The sequence below is a fragment of the Gopherus evgoodei genome, chromosome 24 (assembly GCF_007399415.2).
Source record: "Gopherus evgoodei ecotype Sinaloan lineage chromosome 24, rGopEvg1_v1.p, whole genome shotgun sequence".
Taxonomy (NCBI): domain Eukaryota; kingdom Metazoa; phylum Chordata; order Testudines; family Testudinidae; genus Gopherus; species Gopherus evgoodei.
The window spans coordinates 196,638-217,144 of NC_044345.1; the positions used below are offsets into that span (position 1 = coordinate 196,638).

Below are 20,507 nucleotides of genomic sequence, written 5' to 3' on the forward strand. Positions count from 1 at the left end.
AATGGCAATAACACAGTGCTCTGTGTTGGCATGTTTTTTGTATTTTTTTTTGAAAGATTAAAAACAAAGCTTGAAAAGGTCATTCTTAGAACAGTTTCTGTGTCTGGTCTGTGATCTTTAATGGTTCTGCATGGGAATGGGGGAGTAATAACTCACAGCAGAGCTGGGGCCTTACAGTTTCAGAGCAGAATAAATGTAATCACTTGTGTCTCATGGCTTGGTATCTCTGAAAAGCAGGGTTGACAATAACTGAAACTTTCTCTGCCTCCTATCTGGCAAGTTTGCTTTCTGAATGACTTCTACATACATGAGTACTTACATTGAAAGCAAGTCCCTTTATTTCCTTTGTATTTGACTCTTCAGACTGAGCTGAGTAACTTTGCTCACAGTTCCATGCTCCTTCGTCAGCAGTTCCATCCCAAGTTTCAAACAGAGTTCCAACCATGTAACTTGAAGGGAGCGTTGCAGCTCATTGAAGACTTTCATGCCCAGGTCAAAGTTGATTGGAGCCCTCGCAAAACTGTGAAGAAGAGTGGTATGTAGCTGAAGGGGCAGGTTTGTAGGGTAGTAATAGCCTTTTGCATGATGCCCTCCCCTCAAATGAGATGGATTCCAGATTTTTTGCTATGATTTGAAATGGAATTTAGTGTTGTTTTGCAGCACTGTTTCTAACATGTCTTTAAGCAATGACCTCAATATTATTGGCTATCTTTTTCTACTTAAGCCATGAAAAGTGACACAGTAAGATCACATCGTAGGGATTTGTACAGGATTGCTTAGCTTGGTAGTCTGGAATGCATGATATGTTTGCAGATGTTTCAAGCTTTGGAAATCCATCAGGAAAGCAACAATAGATGGGAAAAATCTGTTCCAGTGGTTTGAGTGATGCATCAAAGACATTTTCTTTTGGTTGCGATGGTTCTACTAACAAGACTAGGGACTTGAACTATGAAATTGCAAAATTAAAAAGCATTCTGAATGGATTGTTTTGGAAATTTTTGTCATAACTTTCTCTTAGCCAAATGATAGGCAGATTAGAGTCAAATGCAGCTGCTCCATCCTTCCACAGAGCTGATATTGCACACACAATTCTGTGGAGAAATCAAAAAGAAAAGTAACTTTTGCTGGGCTAGATTATATTCTTAGTTTTAGTTTCTTGTGTTCTAAACCAAAGTCCAAAGGTTTTTGTGGGGGAAAGCAACCCCAGTCTGTACTGCTTTCACAACAGGAGTTATAGGGACCACAGCATTTACAATAAAGTAATGGTGAGTTTCAGAATTTAAGCATCTATGCTTGGGAGGTTCATCAACTTGTGCTGATCTGTGGATTCTTTTCACAGCAAATGAATTCCCCTGTATTCCAAAGCAAGTGGCATGGATTCTGGCAACGAGAAAAGTGTTTATGTACCCAGAGCTGTTACCAATTTGCTCCCTGAAGGCCAAAGCCCCCCAGAACAAGATTATATTCACAAAGGCAGAGGACAAGTAGGTGTTCAATGTTAGTGTGTGTGTTAAAAAAATAAAAATAAAAATAAATAAATAAAAAAAAATGGGGGCATCTTTCCATCGGGGAAAAAGTAGGGTGCTGTAGCCAACTGATGGGATATCTGGACATTCTGGAATAGCACAATCAGATGGCGACTTTGGCCCCTTGTTCCCAGCCGTAGAACAATTGCTATTAGTTCAGTAGGCCAGACAGATTTAGTCTTTTGTGGATTTTCCATGCCAATATGTGTACTGACTTCCAAGGTGATCAGAGGGACAAATCTGAGTGTGTTGAGATGTTCCTGAGCCAATGTACTCCCCATCTTGATTTATTAATGTGTCTCCAGTCGAGTTCTGTGTTGGCATCGTTAACAATTTGTTTCATTAGATTAAGCCATGTTGAGCATTCAGCAGTTGATTGGGCTGTTTTAATTCCATACTGTCTTCTCTGTGTTGCTGTGGCTAACCAGATTGAGACACTCCAGGGATGTTAACGGATAGGAAAGACAAGCTGAGAGTATTTGCAGTTTCTTTTGATTTGAATCATTGTCTGGCAGAATTTTTTTTCCTTTCAGTTTATTAGCTTTGGGTCTGAAACACTTTGAAGGGACAGAATTTCCTAAACCTTTGATCAGCAAGTATCTCCTGCCAGCAAAGACTGCGCACCAGCTGACAGTGAGAATCAAGAACCTCAATATGAACCGTGCCCCTGACAATATCATCAGAGTAAGTGACACAATCTATAGTTCATATGCATTTGTATTTTACATGTTTGCGAGGTGTTGCCCATACATAATGAAAGACACAGTTCCTTTCCCTAAGAGTTTACATTCGGTCTGCACTTAATTTCATCAGAGACCATGACACCTCACTTCCAATAAGAATGAAGACTCCTTCAGAGACCCTGCCCTCTGTACTTACCTTTTACAACTGCTCTGATTGTCGCCTTGTCTCTCAAGAACACAACGCCTACTACAGAGAACCTTGATACAAGGTCATGCATCTGACGAAGTGGGTATTCACCCACAAAAGCTCATGCTCCAATATGTCTGTTAGTCTATAAGATGCCACAGGACTCTTTGCTGCTTTTACAGATCCAGACTAACACGGCTACCCCTCTGATACTTCATACAACTGTAATTCACATAATGCAGAAATAATGAGCTTCCTACCAGTAGATTTGCATGCTGTACGGAAGTAGAGTGAGTGCACACATGTGCTACACCAATGATCTGTCCAGAGAAATGGGTCAAAAAGGACATAAGATTTTGTTCAGCCCTCCTTTCCATTTCTTAATAGATACACAATTGAGCAACACTCCATCAGTGTAGGAGTAACTCTGGCAGTTAGACTAATGAAGGATGGGGATTGCTGACCTTTTTTTTTTTTTCTCTTCTTCCACCACCCCATCTCCTCAGTATTATAAACGAACAAAGCAGTTGCCCATTTTGTTCAAGTGTTGTGAGGAGATCCAGCCTTCTGAGTGCAAACCCCCTGTGGAGAGGGAAGAGCAGCATTTGCCATTCTGGCTGAAGGTACAGTGCCTGCTGTTTAGAAGCATCATGCCTCCACCCATCTTATCCCTAGCGCTGATTACCTTTTAGTGCTGTTGGCTTGAACGGTTTAATTCAGCTGGTTAGAATATTGGCTGTGTGACACTGGGGCTGCTAGTTGCAGTTTATATGTCAAGGCAGGATGGCCACCACCGTACAGGCAGCAATTACCATCTTCCTCGCTGCACCAAACAGTCTTATTGAGAGACAGACGTTCTCATTGTGGACTTGTTGCCCTGGGAATAAAAGTGCAGATTTGAGATTTGAATGTTGTTCTCTTATGTTACGGGACCCTTATACCTGTAGTACCTAAATGCCTCTCAGCCATTATTTTTTTCCTCGCAACCCCTTGTGTGGAAGGGATGAACCAAAGCACAAAGAAATTAACTGACTTGCTAAGGTCACACTGGAAGTATGTGGCAGAGCCAAGAATTGGACCTAGATCCCCCAAACCCCAGTTCAGGGTTTTATCACATGACCATCCTATTGGGGAATTGATGACACTTGACTCTTGCTAAGAGAGTCTTTACAAACCAGTTTGGAAGAGACACATCAAGGTCATGAACTTTATGATCACATTGCTCCTTCCAGATCGTTACATCCTGTCAGAGTTTACAGTGGGCAGTAAATAAAATATACTTATTCATAAAGTGAATCAAAATAAGTCACTGCCTCTTGCGCTGGAATAATGTTTTCTGTGTTGCCTGAAGGTGGTAAGGGTCAGGGGACTTAAATAACTGAAGCTCTTTTCTCCTGCAGGCAAGTTTATCCTCCCTTCAAAGGGAGCTGAAGCAATTAGCAGAAGATGCTGGGGAGGCAGCAGGTTCACCCAGTACAGAATCTGCTCTTTTGAGGACAGAAAAAGAAACTTTGGAATCGCAGTGTGATGAAAAATACCCCCTGCTCATGCCCAAGGGAATAGTGCTGACACTGAAGCCTCTTGCCAACCGTTTCTCCAGGAGAGCTTGGAGGCGGCAGGGGTCTGCAGCCCTGAAGCCCCTACTCATTCGACCAAGTCCTTGTCTGCAGCCGAGTGCCAACACTATTAATATTCAGAAAGCTGCTGTAAAGTTACCCCAATCAGAAGCTCCTCCTAGCAAAGTTGTGGTTCAAATTCCCCGGTTAATCCAGCCAGCTACAATTATGCAGACTATACCAGGAATGCAGCATTTGAACATCCCTTCAGCAGTGGGGAGTGGCGATTGCTTTGAATTTCAAAGCGTGCTTTCCACTTTACAATCTGATTCCAGAACTTCTCTTCCAGCTGATATACCACCAGCACTAGTATCCTCAACCCCTGTGACTTTTCAGACAAAAATGATGCCAGCATTGACTGCCTCAAAAATCCGCAAACCCTGTGTCCGCAGGGGGTACCAAAAGAAAAAGGGAACAAAATCCACCCCTCTGATAAAGGCTGCCCCTTTGATCCATCCAGCCCCTGTCATCTTTACGGTACCTGCTGCTACAGTGAAAGTGGTTAGTATTGGCAATGGCTGCAATATGATTCAGCCCATAAAGACAACAGTTGGCAGCGGCACTCAGGCTATTCCAATTACAGCTTTGTTGGTAAATCCCACCACCTTCCCATGCCCATTAAATCAGCCTCTAGTGTCCTCTTCTATTCCTCCCTTGATAGCCTCTCCTAACTCTGTAGGTCTTCCTGCTTCATCAACTGCTGAAGAAAAAGAGCAGTTGAATCTAGTCACTTCCCATCTTGCTGTAAATGATGAAAATTCCTTCCCCATAGCTGAGCCTAAAGTCGAACCCCGAGAGCTTTACTCTTCATGTTCTGCCATCTCCCCCAAGAAGGAACACAGCACAGGTCCTGCTACTCCAGACAGTGACAGCCAGGAGAAGGTTAAAGAGAGTGAGTGTTATAGTTGGATAGTTGTGGAGACAATGGAAAAGGCGGCCTTGGAGCCATTACCAGTGGACCTCTTACCTCATTTGGAGGATTTAGGAGAAACAGTGAAAACTGAACCTGAAGATTCCAGTGATGCCCTAGAAGAAGAAAACCCAACTCAGGAGAAGAAAAACTTGAACGCTGAAATAAAGGAGGAGTTCATACTGGATCTAGGGCAAGAGCTGGACATGGAGGTCCCATCTGAGCATCTGAGTGAACAAAAGGAAATTAAAAAAGAGTGCACCTCCCATCAGGAGAAGGGACGAGAAGTAGAGGCACCCACCCAGGATGAGCAGCAGTTGGAAGACATTGATACAGCTGGGATGGAAATGAGCCATGAGTCTTCCAAGAATGCCTCTCATTCAGTAGATGTTGATGCAGAATTCAGTAGTCCATTGGGGAAACCAGAGGACTCATCCAGTGTGGATGGTCAGTCTGTAGGGACACCAGCTGGCCCTGAAGCAGTGGGAGAGAAGGATGGACAAGAAGAGGAAGAGGAGGAGGATTTCGATGATTTTACTCAAGATGCTGATGACATTTCTTCTTCTTCCTCCTCATCAGAAGAGTCCGTGCTTTCTGTGCCAGAACTTCAGGTAAAAACATAGCAGCCTAGATAATGAATTCTGCAAATGAGATAAAGCCACACTTTTTTTGTAAGAACCAGCTCATTGTGTATTTATATGGTGCCAAGAGTGTGCATGGCACATTACAAATTAAAGGACCAACTCTTGTCCTGAGGAGCTTACAGACTAGGTTAGGAGCATAAATTGCAAATGGCCAGGTTTCAGTTCTTCTGGAGTTGTAAGGGCTTCCTCAGCTGAGCTTGCTCCTTGTTTGTTCTGCGTACTTTGCAGAAATTATTTTTAATGAGAGTTCCCCACGATAAAGTAATTCAAAGAGAGCATAAAAAATAGACAAAACTCTACCAAAGAAATACATGCACAGTTTCACACTTGTAAATGAATGTCAGATTACTCCGATTTTAGCAGCAGTGTGGAGGCTGGCAGCTTCCGTTCCTGGGTTAGATGGTGTCATGTCACTGTTAATTATGTTAATCGTTAGTTGGCAAGAACTAAATTGATACCTGGGGTTAGTAGTTCGGATTATAATTAAATGAGGAGGTAGTTGAATGGCATACAAGGACTAAAGATTTTTGGGTGCTTTGATCTAAAGGAGACAATGGAAAAACTGACTTGGCTTGCAACAGAGAGGCATCTGAGCCAGGAGGGAGATTCTGAGGAAGAGAATTCCCAGGAAGAGAACTCAGAGCCGGAAGAGGAAGAGGAGGAGGAGGGAGAAGGGGAAGGAATGGAGAGTTTGCAAAAAGAAGATGAAATGACAGATGAGATAGCTGAAGATTTAGCAGAGGAACCCAAATCTGCCTTCATTTTTACAAAGGTTGCCCCAGAGGTGGAAACCAACAGAGTGCCACCAGGTGAGTTAATTATCTCTCTATGGAGGTGTGACATTACTTAGGGTACAATCTGGACTGTTGAATAGCTGTGTCCCCTCAATTCTCCAACCTGAGGTACCTTTTACACTGCTTCACTGTGAGAGCAACCACTCCTGGTCTGTTCACACGCAGACTTCAGCATGTAAATTACTCTAACTATACTGTATGAGTGCTATGGCCAGCAACTCTTGAGTTACACTGTTGTGAAGCAATACCAAGCAAATTCCTAGTCACAGAGTTTCCCCTAGAAATGAGCATCTTGTACTGCTTAGCCCTCTACTGGACGACACAAGCTCATATAAAGTCTGTCATTTTATTAATAGAAAATATGCCCAAATCCTCTTATCTTAAATGGAGTTTCCCAGACACTTCATTCCAAGGACACTGGTTCAGATAAAACAGGAAACTGGCTTTCTATAGTATTACAAGTAATGAGGCATAAAATGTCAGAATTGGTAATAAGAAAATAAAAGTAAAAGGTAACACTTATCTTAACCAGCTAAGTGAATTTTACACAAAAGTCTCTCTCACCACATGCTTCAGCAGTTCTACTGGCTGAATTTCTTTCAGACAGCATCCTTCCCTCAGTCCAAAGCTGTTTATTCCTCAGATGTTGTGGCCACCATGGGTAGAAAGAAAGAGGAATAACTTGGGGGATCTGTTCCCCATTCTTATGCTTTTTTTCCTCTTCTTTAAGAATCATCTCCATCTGAGGTTTAGGAGACACAGTCTGTGATGATTGGAACCTCCTGAGTGTGTGTGTGTATGAGGTATATATTGTGTGTGTGCGCCCAGGTGAGTATAGTTACAAAATAATTCACAAGCAGCTCTATAGTGTTAATGAAACCCATTCATGCTCTTCTTATGACATTCAGTTTCACATCAAGTCAATCTCATTACATCTCAATTGAGCATGTCCTCAGAAGGAAACTCATTCCAAGGCTTCTTAGGTTGAGATCACTATAATCTGCAGGCAAGGAATCGCTGTAATCTGGAGGCTAATTAAATACTTTGCTAAAGCCAGGCACATTTTGCAGACAGCACCACATTAGCCAGGATTTGTTTTTATCCAAATGTATTCTTTCTTGCTGCTGTGTAGTGGGCTCAAATGTAACAGCTGGGCAGCTAATCCCAGGCCAACCCAGGGGAAGGAGTAAAGGGGAGCCGAAATCAAGATAGCTACACCTTTTATCTTACTATGGAGCAGTGAGAAAACACATTTGGTTAAAAGCAAGCCCTGGCTAATATGCTGCTCCCTCCAAAGTGCACCTGGCTTTAGTAAAGCATTTAATTAGCCTCCTCCAACTTCTTTTCCTTGCCTGCAGATTTTAGTGATCTCAGCCCGAGAAGCCCTGGAATGTGATTCCTTCTGAGGACATGTTCAGTTGAGACATAATGAGATTGACGTGGAGTGCAACAGAATGTAGTAAGAGCATAGAGTGGATTTTATTAACATTATTGAGCTGCTTGAGAATGATTTTTTTGACTATGCATATTGGTGGTTTTTTCTCTGAATGTCACTGTAATCAGCGGTGAAAGTTGCTAGATTTGTCACTGGTTACTTTGACGCTTATTTCTTCACTAGGAAGTCACTAAATCTAGTGACAAAGTAGCTAAGTTGGCAACACTTAACCAGGTGATAGTCCATTTGATTTTGACAACACCTGGCTGAGGCATCAGTTTGCTTTTTGTCTCTGAGGAACTGGTTTGTGGCTGCTTTTCTAAACTTGGAACATGTCTTAGTAATGTCATAGAGTAGAATTTTATAACTTTATATACAATGTTACTACATGTATTTTACCAGGACAATCATGATCACCAATTTCTTGAGTTTTCAAGCGATACCTCACAAAGTATACCTTATACAAAATTTATCATAGTCTTGTAAAAGGGATGAACATAGGGGTGCAGACTGTCACGGTGCGGAAACAGAACTGGTCTGCTGCAGCAAAACAACAAGTGTGTAATTTCCTCAAGGTTTAACAGTGTTGCCTTGCTTTTGGAAAAGAGGCTTTGAGAAACGAGTCTACAAAAACAGTTCTCTGCATCCCCTCCTATCTATCCACTTGCAGTGCAGTTATACTCTGAAATCTGACTGCATAAATGAGATTGTGGGGTTCCGTGGTCTCTTTCTGGCCTTTACGGGTCATATTGTTTGAATGTACAAGTCACAAGATGAGTTTTCCGGTGGCTCATCCTGGGAACTGAAAAGTGATTGGGATTCTTTTTTCATCAGACATCACTGATAATAAAGATTCTGCAGTCAGAATGGAGTTGCTTATTCTGTGTAATTCAGAATAGAATCCAGATACGTTAGCAACAAAGCAGAATCTGCTAATGGGACTAAAAAATTCCCCATGTAAGTGAAGTCAGTAAGCAGGACTCAAAACCGCAGGGTTTAGGAATGGGGAGGAAGATAGAGCTAGCAATGCTGAAAATAACCCTAAATCCAGCGGATCTGTGGGCTTCTGGCATTTTTTTTTAATTTATTTTCCAAAAGCAGACTGCGCCTTCCCAGATTGTGAAGCAGGCCCAGGAAAAGGCAGAGACCTAGACCCTCATGAATAATAATAATACCACCATCTAGATTTTTATGTAGAGCTTTTCATAAGTTGATTTCACAGTGCTTCACAGTCTTTAATGTACTTATCCTCATGACACTCCTGTGAAGTATGGAAGTATTCTTATTCCCCTTTTACAGATGGGGAATGAGCCACAGAGAGGTTAAGTGACTTGTCCAAGATCACCTGGGAAACCTGTGGCAGAGCAGGAAACTGAATCTGTGTCTCCTAAGTTCTAGACAAGTTCCCTCATCACTGAAGTATCTTTCCTATTCTTCATCCCTTGTGATACGAGCTCTGTTGTGCCCTAACGCTCCAAAATATGAGAATCTGAGGCACATTAGTAACAGAGATCAGATGTACTGTACTCAGTTCATTCAGTCTCTGCATCAAGGCCTTGGACTGGTCTTTATCTCATGGTCTCTGCTAACTGGGTGTAATTTGAGCTGTAAGTCTGGAAAGGATTCAGTGACCGTGAAAATGAAGCAAGTGTTTCCACACTCTAAAGAAGAAATCTGTTCAGCTGACTCAATGGGATAAGGATACTCAATAAAATTTATAATACACAGTTCACTTCTCTTTACATTCATTTTATGTGGACTCCCACAAAATAAAGGGGAGCTTATATGACTCACAAACACATTCCTTGCTCTGACAGGACGTGAGTATGTCTGTGGGTCAGGGCCTAATGATGAATAAAAGGAAGGGAACCCTTTCCTGGCAGTTAGTATGGTCCACAGCACCAACATCGACGGGTTTTGCATTTCCCTGGAATGAGGAATTTGCATGGGGACTGTGCTTTCAGATGAGAATGTGAAAGTGCCTGGGAAAAACAGGAACTCCCACAGAGCCAGGAATAAGAGGGGACGGACTCGTGCCAGCAAAGACACCTCCAAGTTGCTGCTGCTGTATGATGAGGAGATTCTGGAGAGAGACCCTCTCAGGGAACAGAAGGATTTGGCATTTGCACAAGCCTATCTGAACAGGGTAAGAACGAACAGGCTGACCTTAGAGCTTTGTCATCAGACAGAACGTGAATCTTGTATTTCTATTAAAATAAAGAAAATCAAATTGCTGGCATGTCCAGTTACCATTTCCTGATAAATGTTTCCTCTGCAACAGAATTAACACCTGAGCCACTTAGCTGAAGAATCCATCCAGATCTGATGTGTTTCCAAAATTTGTAACCCACTTGGGATCACTCCTATCTTGTGACCATTCCAAGCTCCTGAATCTAGAGAATAATTAGTTTGTTGGTACAGCAATTTGAAAAAGTGAAGTAATGTAGAAGTGCTGAGTATTGAAGTAGCTATTGAATTAACTTTTCTTTCCTCCTGAGTTTTCATAAGCGGGGAGAAAGTCTCATAACTGTCTGATGCGCTTTGCAGGTGCGCGAAGCTTTGCGGAATGTGCCTGGGAAGTATGAAGACTTTCTTCGTGTTATCTATGAGTTTGAGACCAGCACTCACAAGCGAACTGCCGTGGATCTGTATTCCACTCTCCAGACCCTCCTGCAGGAGTGGCCACAGCTACTCACAGACTTTGCTGCCTTTCTTTTGCCTGAGCAAGCTCTGGAGTGTGGATTGGTAGGTAAAAGGGAAGAAGCAAACAGGAGAGTTTGAGAAGACAAGTGTAGTGAACCTTGCAGGAATGGAGGAAGAATTAAGTATAGAGGCAGGGATAAATTGGATGGAGGTGCTAATTATTTAATTAACTTTTCCATAAAATCTTCCAGTGCTGAGGAATGCTGCAGCATGATGCACAGCTACAGCCTTCTGTAACTTGGTATATCTGTAAATTTTTAAATCTAAACTGCTTTCAGTAAACGTGGCCTTGTTTAACTTCTGCACTGCACTTCTTAAGCCATTAAGAGATTTGAAACCAGTTTTCTGTTTGAGGCCTGCAGTCCGCAGTCCAAAGTGAGTTGTAAAACTCTTGGCTGGAGCAGATATACTTTACATAGCTTCTCAAAGCAGATCAGAAATGCCTGTAAATATAGACTGGTGTATCCGGAGTGAAAAGATCCTCCTTGTTCTCTGATCAGTTTGAAGAGCAGCAAGCATTTGACAAAAGCCGGAAGTTCCTCAGGCAGCTGGAAATTTGCTTTGCTGAAAATCCCACTCACCATCAAAAGATCATCAAAGTGCTGCAAAGCTGTGCAGACTGCCTCCCCCAGGACATTGCAGAGGTAACCAAACTTCTATATCAGGCCTGCACAACTCGTAAAGCAGCGAAGGCCACGTTACTCCAAAGAAAACAGCTGAGGGCCGAAACCTCCCAGCCCTGCAGAAACACCCCGCCCCAGTGCCGCCCCACCAAAACAGCTGTGGGCCAAAAGGAAGGCTGGGGGTGGGGAGGTGATACTTTATTTTAAATCAACCGGGGGCTCCCAGCTGAAAAGGTGGCTGGGAGCCCTCAGGGTCAGATTAAAGGGCCCGGCACTCCAGTGGCTGGGGGAACCCGGCAGGGCCGGCTCTAGGTTTTTTGCTGCCCCAAGCAAAAAAAAATTTGGCTGCCCCCCGTTCCAGCCCTGGGCTCCCCCCGTACCCTCCTTCCCCAGTCCTGGGCTCTCCCCCTTACCGACCCACACCCCCTGCCACCCCAGTGCTGGGCTTCCCCCTTTCCTCCCCACCAGTGGCCTCCCCCCACCCCGCTGCTGCCCCAGCCCTGGGCTTCCCCCCATCAGTGCCCCCACACACACCTGCCGCCGCCCCAGCCCTGGGTCACTGGTAACACTCCCAGGGCGGGTCATTCAGCAGGAATTTTGGATGTGCACAAAACAGACAGGATTGGTTCCCCTATGGTTACAGAACTGCAGCAAAGTGGAACAATTTTCAGCTTGTGTGATTGGAGGATATCTGGATGCATATTATAAGACTGTCCTCCATAAATGAGGAAAAGTTGAGGTGCCTTTATTATTCTTTTGTTCCACTTTTTCTTTCTATGGGGAATTTGCCAATGCAATGTCACTGTCTTCTTTTTAAACAAACAAAAAGGCAATGGCTGTTGAAAATAGCAATTCCAGTCCCAATAACCACTGGGAAGCATTTCTTGCTCAATTTTATCCTACTTTTTCTACAGCAAGTTACAGTGAATCAGTGTATTTGATTTGAGAGAAATGAAGTAACAGCTGCCCAAACTGAGACTGAGCACTCCTGAATTTTGAGGTGTTCAAATCTGGAAGGCAGGTGCTGGGGTGGGGGGCCTGTGGACTCCGCGGGGAAGCATGGCAGCAACGTGTCTGGAGCTGCATGGCACCAGACACGCTGGTCTGAGTGTCACGGTAAGGGGGTGGGGGGTTGGAGAAGGGGTAGGAGGTTCGGGGGGGGGCAGTCAAGGGACAGGGAGCAGGGGGGTTGGATGGGGCAGAGGTTCAGGGGGACAGTCCTGACAGGCAGCAGTTGGATAGGCATGGGAGTCCGAGGGGTTTATCAGGGGACAGGTAGGGGGTGGGGTCCTGGGGGAAAGTTGGGGGGGTCTCGGGAGGGGGCAATCGGGGGACAAGGAGAAGCAGCATTTAGATAGGGGGTGGGGTCCTGGGGAGTAGTTAGGGGCAGGGGTCCTGGGAGAGGGGTATCAGGGGACAAGGACCAGCGGTATTAGATAAGAGGTGGGGGTCCTGGGGGGCAGTTGGGGCAGGAGTCTGGGGAGGGGGCAATCAGCGGCTGTGGGCCGGGATTCAAAGGGCTCTGGGCTGCCCGCAGCCGTGAGCCCTTTAAATCCCAGCCACAGCTGGGAATCTCTGTGGGCAGCCCAGAGCCCTTTGATTCCGGGCCAGCTGATATTTAAAGGGCTCTGGGCTGTCCTCAGAGCGCCATGTGCGGGGGATTTAGAATCCCCCCACGGGCCACACAGTGAGGCTCCGCGGGCCGCATGTTGTGCAGGCCTGTTCTATATCTTCCCCTCCCCCTCAGCCAGCCCTGAGAATGCAGAGATACATACCCCATAGTGCTTTCCCCTCTGACTTTCAGATTGCAGTGGTGTAACCAGCTCTGAGATACACCCCTCATCTGGAGTAAGAGCAGAGAGAACTGATCTAATCATTACCTGCACAAGATTGTACAGCTAATTGGCCCCTATGTATCTTCTCTTTCCCACCTTGCTTTTATTACCCTGCAGGTTGATGCTTTAGTTTCTCTCAAGTAACCTCTCCCTAAGATTTCTGGGGAGATTCTTCAGTGCCAGGATGATTCCTGGAAGTACTCTGATCCAAAAATGAAATACAGTACAGCTGGTAACACTGAGCCTGAGCTTTTGTGTTTGTTTCTAGCAAAGGGTCTTGTTTGTCGTGCAGACCTTGAAGCCGTTGCCATGTTCCACCATTATCTTACTCCAGAGTTTTCTCCCACAGTTGAAGACCCAGATGTGGCAGCTGCTGAAAGGACATGACCACCTGCAGGATGAATTCTCCATCTTCTTTGATCATTTACGTCCATCAGCCAGCCGCATGGGAGACTTTGAGGAGATCAACTGGACAGAGGAGAAAGAGTATGAGGTGGAGACCCTTTCTCTAAACTAGGAGAGAGAGAGAGAGAAGTAGGAAGGCTTGGATCCCTCAGACTGAAAGTCTTAATAGGGAGGTGACAGACCCAGAAAGGAAGAGTTGGGATAAAGATCTGGGACTGTGGGTGGCTGGGGATGGTCGGGGTGGAAAATTCAAATTCTTTCAGCACTTGTTACTTTTGACATTACTGTGAACTTGTCACGCTGCCCTGAAATGGGCCTTGATGCAAAGAAAGCCCTTTGTAGGAGAGAGTATGAAAGGTCAGTCTGCTGAAAGCTCCCCTTGCTGTACTGGTAACACAGCCTCTGTGCTTCTTTTAGTTTGATGGGTTTGAAGAGGTGTCGTTACCAGATGTAGAAGAGGAGGAGGAAACCCCCAAGATGCACACAGCCTCGAAAAATAAAAAGAGGAAAGAGATTGGAGGCCAGAACAATGACAAGGTGGGACTGGGATATCTGACTAGCCCACAGCATGTGGCCTCTTTCATACTCCAGGCAAATACATGTCTAGGAAGACAAATGTCTGTAGAAATAGTCCTAGTCTCTAAAGAGTTAGGCAACAGGCTGTGAAAGGGATTAAAATGCTTCTGCCCAAATTTCAGCCGCTTCGATCTCTGTTGGCAATTTACTTGCTTTAGTTCTCCCTGGGGGGTGTCAGACTGGCCCTGCTCTGGCTCTTTTTGTGGACTGGCCAGCCTGTGACCTGCTTCTGTTTGGTGTGTACGTGTTATCTGTGCAGTGCTCTGTGTGGATCAGGAAAGTCCATGTCAGCTGGTGTGTTTATTTCCAGGAGATGGAGTGGGTGGATGGGGTGAAGGAATTTTCATGCTCCTGCCATGAAGGGAGCAGTGACCCCAAACTAAAGAAGAGCAAGAGGAGGACCTGCAGCCATTCCAGCTGTAAGGTCAGTTGAAGGGGGCTGAGCACTGGGATGGTGGGGGCAAGGAACAGTTGTAACAGTGTATCCTGTTGTATGGTGTCTGTTAATTCACCCAGGCTTGTTCTTCCTGTCTCCAGATTGTAATGTATTATAACTAGGGCTATTGATTAATCGCAGTTAACTCATGCGACTAACTAAAAAAGAATTAATCGCAATTAAAAACATTAATTGCGATTAATCACACTGTTATACAATAGAATAACAATTGAAATTTATTAAATATTTTGTATGTTTTTCTACATTTTCATATATCTATTTCATTTACAACACAGAATACAAAATATACAGTGCTCACTTTATATTATTTTTATTACAAATATTTGCACTGTAAAAATGATAAACAGAAGAAACAGTATTTTTCAATTCACCTCAGACAGGTACTGTAATGCAATCTCTTTATCATGAAAGTGCAACTTACAAATGTAGGTTTTTTGGTTACATAACTGCACTAAAAAACAAAACAATGTAGAACTTTAGCGCGTACAAGTCCACTCAGTCCTACTTCTTGTTCAGCCAATCGCTAAGAAAAACAAGGTTGTTTACATTTATGAAGATAATGATGCCCACTTCTTAATTACAATGTCACTTGAAAGTGAGAACACGTGTTTGCATGGCATTATTGTTGCTGGCGTCGCAAAAATTTTTCATGCCAGATGTGCTAAATATTCATATGCCTCTTCATGCGTCGGCCATCGTTCCAGAGGACATGCTTCCATGCTGATGATGCTCATTAAAAAAAATAATGCGCTAATTAAATTTGTGACTGAACTCCTTGGGGGAGAATTGTATTTCTCCTGCTCTGTTTTTCTGCATTCTGCCATATGTTGTAGCAGTTTTGAATGATGACCCAGCACATGCTCATTTTAAGAAGACTTTCACTGCAAATTTGACAAAATGAAAAGAAGATACCAATGTGAAATTTCTAAAGATAGCTACAGCACTCAACCCAAGATTTAAGAATCTGAAGTGCCTTCCAAAATAGATGGATGAGATGTGGAGCATGCTTTCAGAAATCTTAAAAGAGCAACACTCTGATTTGGAAACTACAGAACCCAAACCACCAAAAAAGAAAATCAACCTTCTGCTGGTGGCATCTGACTCATGATGATGAAAATGAACATGTTAGTCCACACTGCTTTGGATTATCAAGCAGAACCCGTCAGCAGCATGGACATATGCCATCTGGAATGGTGGTTAAAGCATCAAGGGACATATGAATTTTTAGCGCATCTGGCATGTAAATATCTTGCGACGCCAGCTACAACAGTGCCATGCGAACACATGTTCTCACTTTCAGGTGACGTTGTAATTAAGAAATGGGCAGTGTTATCTCCCATAAATGTAAATAAACTTTTTTGAGCGATTGGCTGAACAAGAAGTAGGACTGAATGGACTTGTAGGCGCTAAAGTTTTACACTGTTTTTATTTTTGAATTCAGGTTTTTTTGGTACATAATTCTACATTTGTAAGTTCAGCTTTCATGATAGAGATTGTACTACAGTACTTGTATTAGGTGAATTGAAAAATACAATTTTTTTTTTTACAGTGCAAATATTTGTAATAAAAAATAAATACAAAATGAGCACCGTACACTTTGTATTCTGTATTGTAATTAAAATCGATATATTTGAAAAATGTAGAAAACATCAAAAAATATTTAAATAAATGGTATTCTATTAACAGCACGGTTAATCACAATTAATGTTTTTAATCGTCTGACAGTCCTAATTAAAACAAACATCCAAAGGGGAACCACCCAAATAAGCACCTCCCTCTTATGAGCTCTAACCGTGTTAACCTTTCTCTTCCTATATGCCTTCCATTCCCTTTTACTACCCCTCCCTTGCTGTGTTACATAACTGAGATTTTTGCGCTCTTCCAGGACAAGCAAAATGGTGTGGAGGAAGCTTGCTTAGACACTATGTGAGCTGAACCTTTATCTGTTCATGGACATAGAAGTTTGGTTTCCTAAAGACAAAGTACATAAACCACTAAGTTGAAGGCGGAGTCTGGACTGAGGGATAGTGAGGGTTCTAGGAAAACGCGGTCTAGATTAATTTATTCTAAGAATGGGTGCACAACTGGTTGAAAGACTAGTCAAGGAGTAGTTATCAGTGGCTTGCTGCCAAACTGGGAGTGTGTATCTAGCGGGGTCTGTCAGGTCAGTCCTCGGTCTGATATTATTCAATATTTTCATTAATGACTTGGATAATGGAATGGAGAGTGTGCTTATCAAATTTGCAGATGGCATGAAGTTGGGAGAGGTTACAAGTACTTGGGAGGAGAGGACTAGATTTCAACAGGATCTTGACAAATTGGAGAATTGTTCAGAAATCAAGATGAAATTAAAAAAAAACTAGTGCAAAGTACTACTCTTAGGATGCAAAAATCAAACACAGATGCAAAATGGGGAATAAGTGAGAGGCAGTAGTACTGATGAAAAGGATCTGAGTGTTATAGTGGCTCACAAAGTGACTATGAATCAACAATGTAATGCAGTTGCTAATATTATTCTGGGGTATATTAAGAGGAGTGTCATATGCAAGACATGGGAAGTAATTGTTCCACACTACTCAGTATTGGGGAGGCCTCAGAGTACTATGACCAGTTCTGGGACCACACTTAACATGTGGACAAATTGGAGAGCATCCAGAGGAGAGCAACAAAAATGATAAAAGATTTAGAAAACTTGATCTGTGAAGAAAGGTTAAAAAAAACAGGGCATGTTTAGTGTTAAGAAAAGAAGTCTGAGTGGGGACCTAATAACAGTCTTCAAATATGTTTAGGGCTGTTGTAATCAATTGTTCTTCCTGTCCACTAAAGGTAGGACAAGAAGTAACTGGCTTAATCTGTAGCAAGGGAGATTTAGGTTAGATGTTTGGAAAAACCTTTCATTGATAAGGGAAGTTAAGATCTGAAATAGGCTTCCAAGAGAGTCTGTGGAATCCCCATCATGTAGGTTTCTAAGACCAGGTTGGACAAACACATGTCAGGGATGGTCTAAGTTTACTTTGTCCTACCTCAGTTCAGGGGGCTGGACTTCATGACTTCCAGAGGGCCCTTCCAGCCCCATTGTTTCTATGATTCTACACAAGAGCTGTGGTGCTATGGGTTGGTCAGATACCCTGAGAGTCCGTTTGTAATCTCTGAAGTTCTTCTTCTGATCTTCAGGTGTGTGATAGCAAATCCTATAAAAATAAAGATTCTCAAGAGCTCACTAACAGCCTGACTCAACGAGAGTTGAGCCCTCAGCCTGAAGAGAAGGAGCTTGGGACATGTAAGGAGCCTGCAGAGGAGTCTCTGGAGTACAGGGATGAAGAGGAGAATGGCCAGAGCAGAACAAAAAACATGTCTAGGAAAGCAGACTCCCTGGCTTCAGGTCTGTGAATGTCATATGTATGGGCAGCTCTCACTTTGTAAATTGTGCAGACAAACTGAGATGGGTCTTAAGTGTCGTCTAAATGCAAATTCATTGAGGTTAAAATGAGGATGATTAGAAATAGTTGTTAATTCAGCTCCTTCCATGTGCCTTCCCTTGGCTCTAGGCGGCCTAAATACCCAATCTATGAGTATACGTGCCCCCATGTCAGTCATCTTAGCCCACCTGGACATTGAGCCCCCATCAAATTTAAACTATTCTGATGAATTGTTTGTGGAACTCTCCCCTCCACGGGACTGGAGAGCCTTCCTGACACCTCCATAAAATTACTAATTTATGTAAGATCTCCTTGCCAGCACACTTTTCCCTGCAGTTCCATCTATCCAGAGTACTTATGAAGTTATTCTCCCTCCTCTGGGATCTTAACACAACAATTCAAACCAACCTCCTCCCAGCCTTCTTTTAAATTATCTCCTCCTCAATTACTTTCCCTTCTGTCCGACACACACAAAATACACAGGATGACTGGCAGTGTAAATACACTAAGAGGGCATACCCCTCCTGTCCATAAGTGCAGTTGGATTACAACTTGCTCGGGATGTCTAGCATATATGGAGCTGCCATCTTGTTTTCCATGTTTTACTATTAAGAGGCAGGCAGCACCTAGTCCACATTGGGATACTAGCATGTGTAACACCTTTTTACAGGCACAGGATATTCACAGCCTCGCTAGCTGTGATTTACCTCTGCACCCAGCACTCTTACACAGTAACGTACGTAGGGAAACTGCACTGGGGAGTGATCTGTGCAAAACACAGCAGAGGTTAAAACTGTATTCTCTGGTTTATAGCACTTTGTGCTCCAATCTAAAATCTCTGTCCTTCAGAAGTTCCTTCTACTAATCTTGTGGGGTTTCTTGGGCAGGATCTCAACTAGAAGGACAGTTGATTTGCTGCAGAGGCGTGTCTTCTGAAGGAGGATTGCCGAATAGCAGGGTCCTAGAACTGAGCTCTACAGGAAGCCCTCTGTGCTCTGCAAAAGCTAGGGTCACTGCTGTTGTGGACACCGCAAAAGAAAGTCAAATTGGAATTGCTGACTCTGGATTTAATATAAAGCTGCCTCAACAGAACAAAAGCAACCCTTATGCTCTAGGAAGTTATAGTGAGACCAGATTAAACCAGAGACAAGGAGGGACTGGTGAGGGTTCCCTTGGCCTTGCCAAGCATGTTTTAGGGTCTGATTCAGCTGCAAGGACAGGCTGCATGGGAGCTGATCTTTTCCCTGGAAGGAGCTTGCAACAGAATGTAGCTCTTCAGTTCAAGTCATCAGTTAAACCTGGACATGCTCCTTCAAAATCAGGAGGGAGAGAAATGGAGAGATTGTCCTTCCCTCTGAAAGGAAAACCTGAAGTGAAGAGGAATTGGTTGGGAGCAGTTAGAAAACTCAGGCTGAAAATACTGGATAAGAGCTCCCACTTGCAGGTCCCCAGTGATCATATACTATCCGAAGCAGATGGTACTGGCTGCATTGGAGTCTCTCCTTTTGACCAGGAATCACAGAGCAGATTAAAGTCAAATAAAAGTAACTGCTGCTTTGAGGTGCACCAACAGTCTGAAGAGCTGGGATGTAGAGCAGTTCCTTCTGACATGGGGCAAAGGGAAGATGAGCAGCAGCAGAAAATCATGGAAGCCACCGTGTGTGCAAAGAATAGCAAAGTCAGCTCTACTGGGGAGAAGGTTGTTCTCTGGACCAGGTATGTCCTCGTGCATCATATTTTATGTTCCTGTTGTTATAATGTGTCTGCAGTGGCTCATCTCTCAGCTGCTGTAGTTTCCCTTTTTTCCATCTTGCTGTCTCCCATTTCTGATGTCTTTCCTTGTGTCTTCTCGTCTATCTTCATCTTGTTCTCCAGTCTAGTTTCTTACTGGAGCAGCCCAGAACAGCAGCATAACACTTTTCATCCCAACTGTTGTCTCAGGCAGGTTCTAATAAGTCCAGTACTTTGAGCTGGGAAAGAAGGGATTTTCCCTAGGAGCCCCCCTGCACAAGGGCAGCACGTGAACTGCTGGCTGGGGGAGGCTAGTCCCACCCCTTCTGCCCAGGGCCCCACCAGAGCCAAGCGCCCCCTTCCCTCCCCCACACCGCAGCCACCGGCCCAGTCCCACAGCTAGCCCCCCAGTCACAAAGGAGCACTGGGAGGGCAGGGGGCCCCAACCTGGGGTGGGGTGGGGCGGGCACATGGACAGTGCGCGGCCGCAACCCCAGAGCTGGGAGGACTACTGGAGCTGCAGCCGGACTCAGGGAGCATCACGGCAGGGGTGGGGTTATGCCTGGCTATTTGGGGAGGCAACTCCTCCCCTTCCTATGCAACCTGCTGCTTATGCACCTGCCCAAGAAAGGCTAAGCACAATGCCTGAAGCTGGCCATCACCAGTGTGTGGCAGCTCTTGAGAGACACTCTTAGGGTGAGAGCCATGAAGATGCCTAAGTCCTAGTTTTAGGCACACCTGATGTTCATGAAACGCTTGCTTGCTGTTGCCTAACTCTTGCACCTAAATTTACTCAGTGCCCAACTTTTTTTTTCCCCCCCTTGGGCCATGTGTGCTGCAGCCTCACTCTAGGCAGCAAGGCACCTGTCTCCTGCATATGGATGTACACTGCTGCACTATTGTAGGCATCTGGACACCTATGTCCCACCTAAGCCTCAGCGTGATTCACAAACAATGAAAAAT

General features: G+C 44.1%; 2 protein-coding genes across 10 annotated transcripts in view; one reads left to right on the forward strand and one right to left on the reverse strand.

Annotated features, from left to right (window-relative positions):
• GON4L (gon-4 like) overlaps positions 1–20,507 on the forward strand; it is a 48,006-nt gene that overhangs the window by 24,158 nt on the left and 3,341 nt on the right. For 5 of the 8 annotated variants that reach the window (XM_030541996.1, XM_030541995.1, XM_030541997.1 and 2 more), the window contains 14 exons: positions 364–535; positions 1,340–1,484; positions 2,042–2,210; positions 2,903–3,019; positions 3,797–5,533; positions 6,114–6,375; positions 9,760–9,941; positions 10,343–10,540; positions 10,999–11,142; positions 13,306–13,449; positions 13,779–13,898; positions 14,248–14,361; positions 17,569–17,776; positions 18,701–19,529. In XM_030541996.1, coding sequence (XP_030397856.1) covers positions 364–535; positions 1,340–1,484; positions 2,042–2,210; positions 2,903–3,019; positions 3,797–5,533; positions 6,114–6,375; positions 9,760–9,941; positions 10,343–10,540; positions 10,999–11,142; positions 13,306–13,449; positions 13,779–13,898; positions 14,248–14,361; positions 17,569–17,776; positions 18,701–19,529 — 4,541 coding nt within the window. Of the gene's footprint in view, positions 1–363; positions 536–1,339; positions 1,485–2,041; positions 2,211–2,902; positions 3,020–3,796; positions 5,534–6,113; positions 6,376–9,759; positions 9,942–10,342; positions 10,541–10,998; positions 11,143–13,305; positions 13,450–13,778; positions 13,899–14,247; positions 14,362–17,568; positions 17,777–18,700; positions 19,530–20,507 lie in introns of those variants that run through there. The other 3 variants (XM_030541998.1, XM_030542001.1, XM_030542003.1) reach the window with 2 other exon arrangements.
• MSTO1 (misato mitochondrial distribution and morphology regulator 1) overlaps positions 545–20,507 on the reverse strand; it is a 39,367-nt gene continuing 19,404 nt past the window's right edge. Inside the window, exons 16-17 of one of the 2 annotated variants that reach the window (XR_003997648.1) lie at positions 3,082–3,273; positions 545–1,091 (exon numbers count right to left, since the gene is read on the reverse strand). The gene's annotated coding sequence lies outside the window, so the exon portion shown is untranslated. Of the gene's footprint in view, positions 1,092–3,081; positions 3,274–19,535; positions 19,784–20,507 lie in introns of those variants that run through there. The other variant, XM_030542006.1, reaches the window with a different exon arrangement.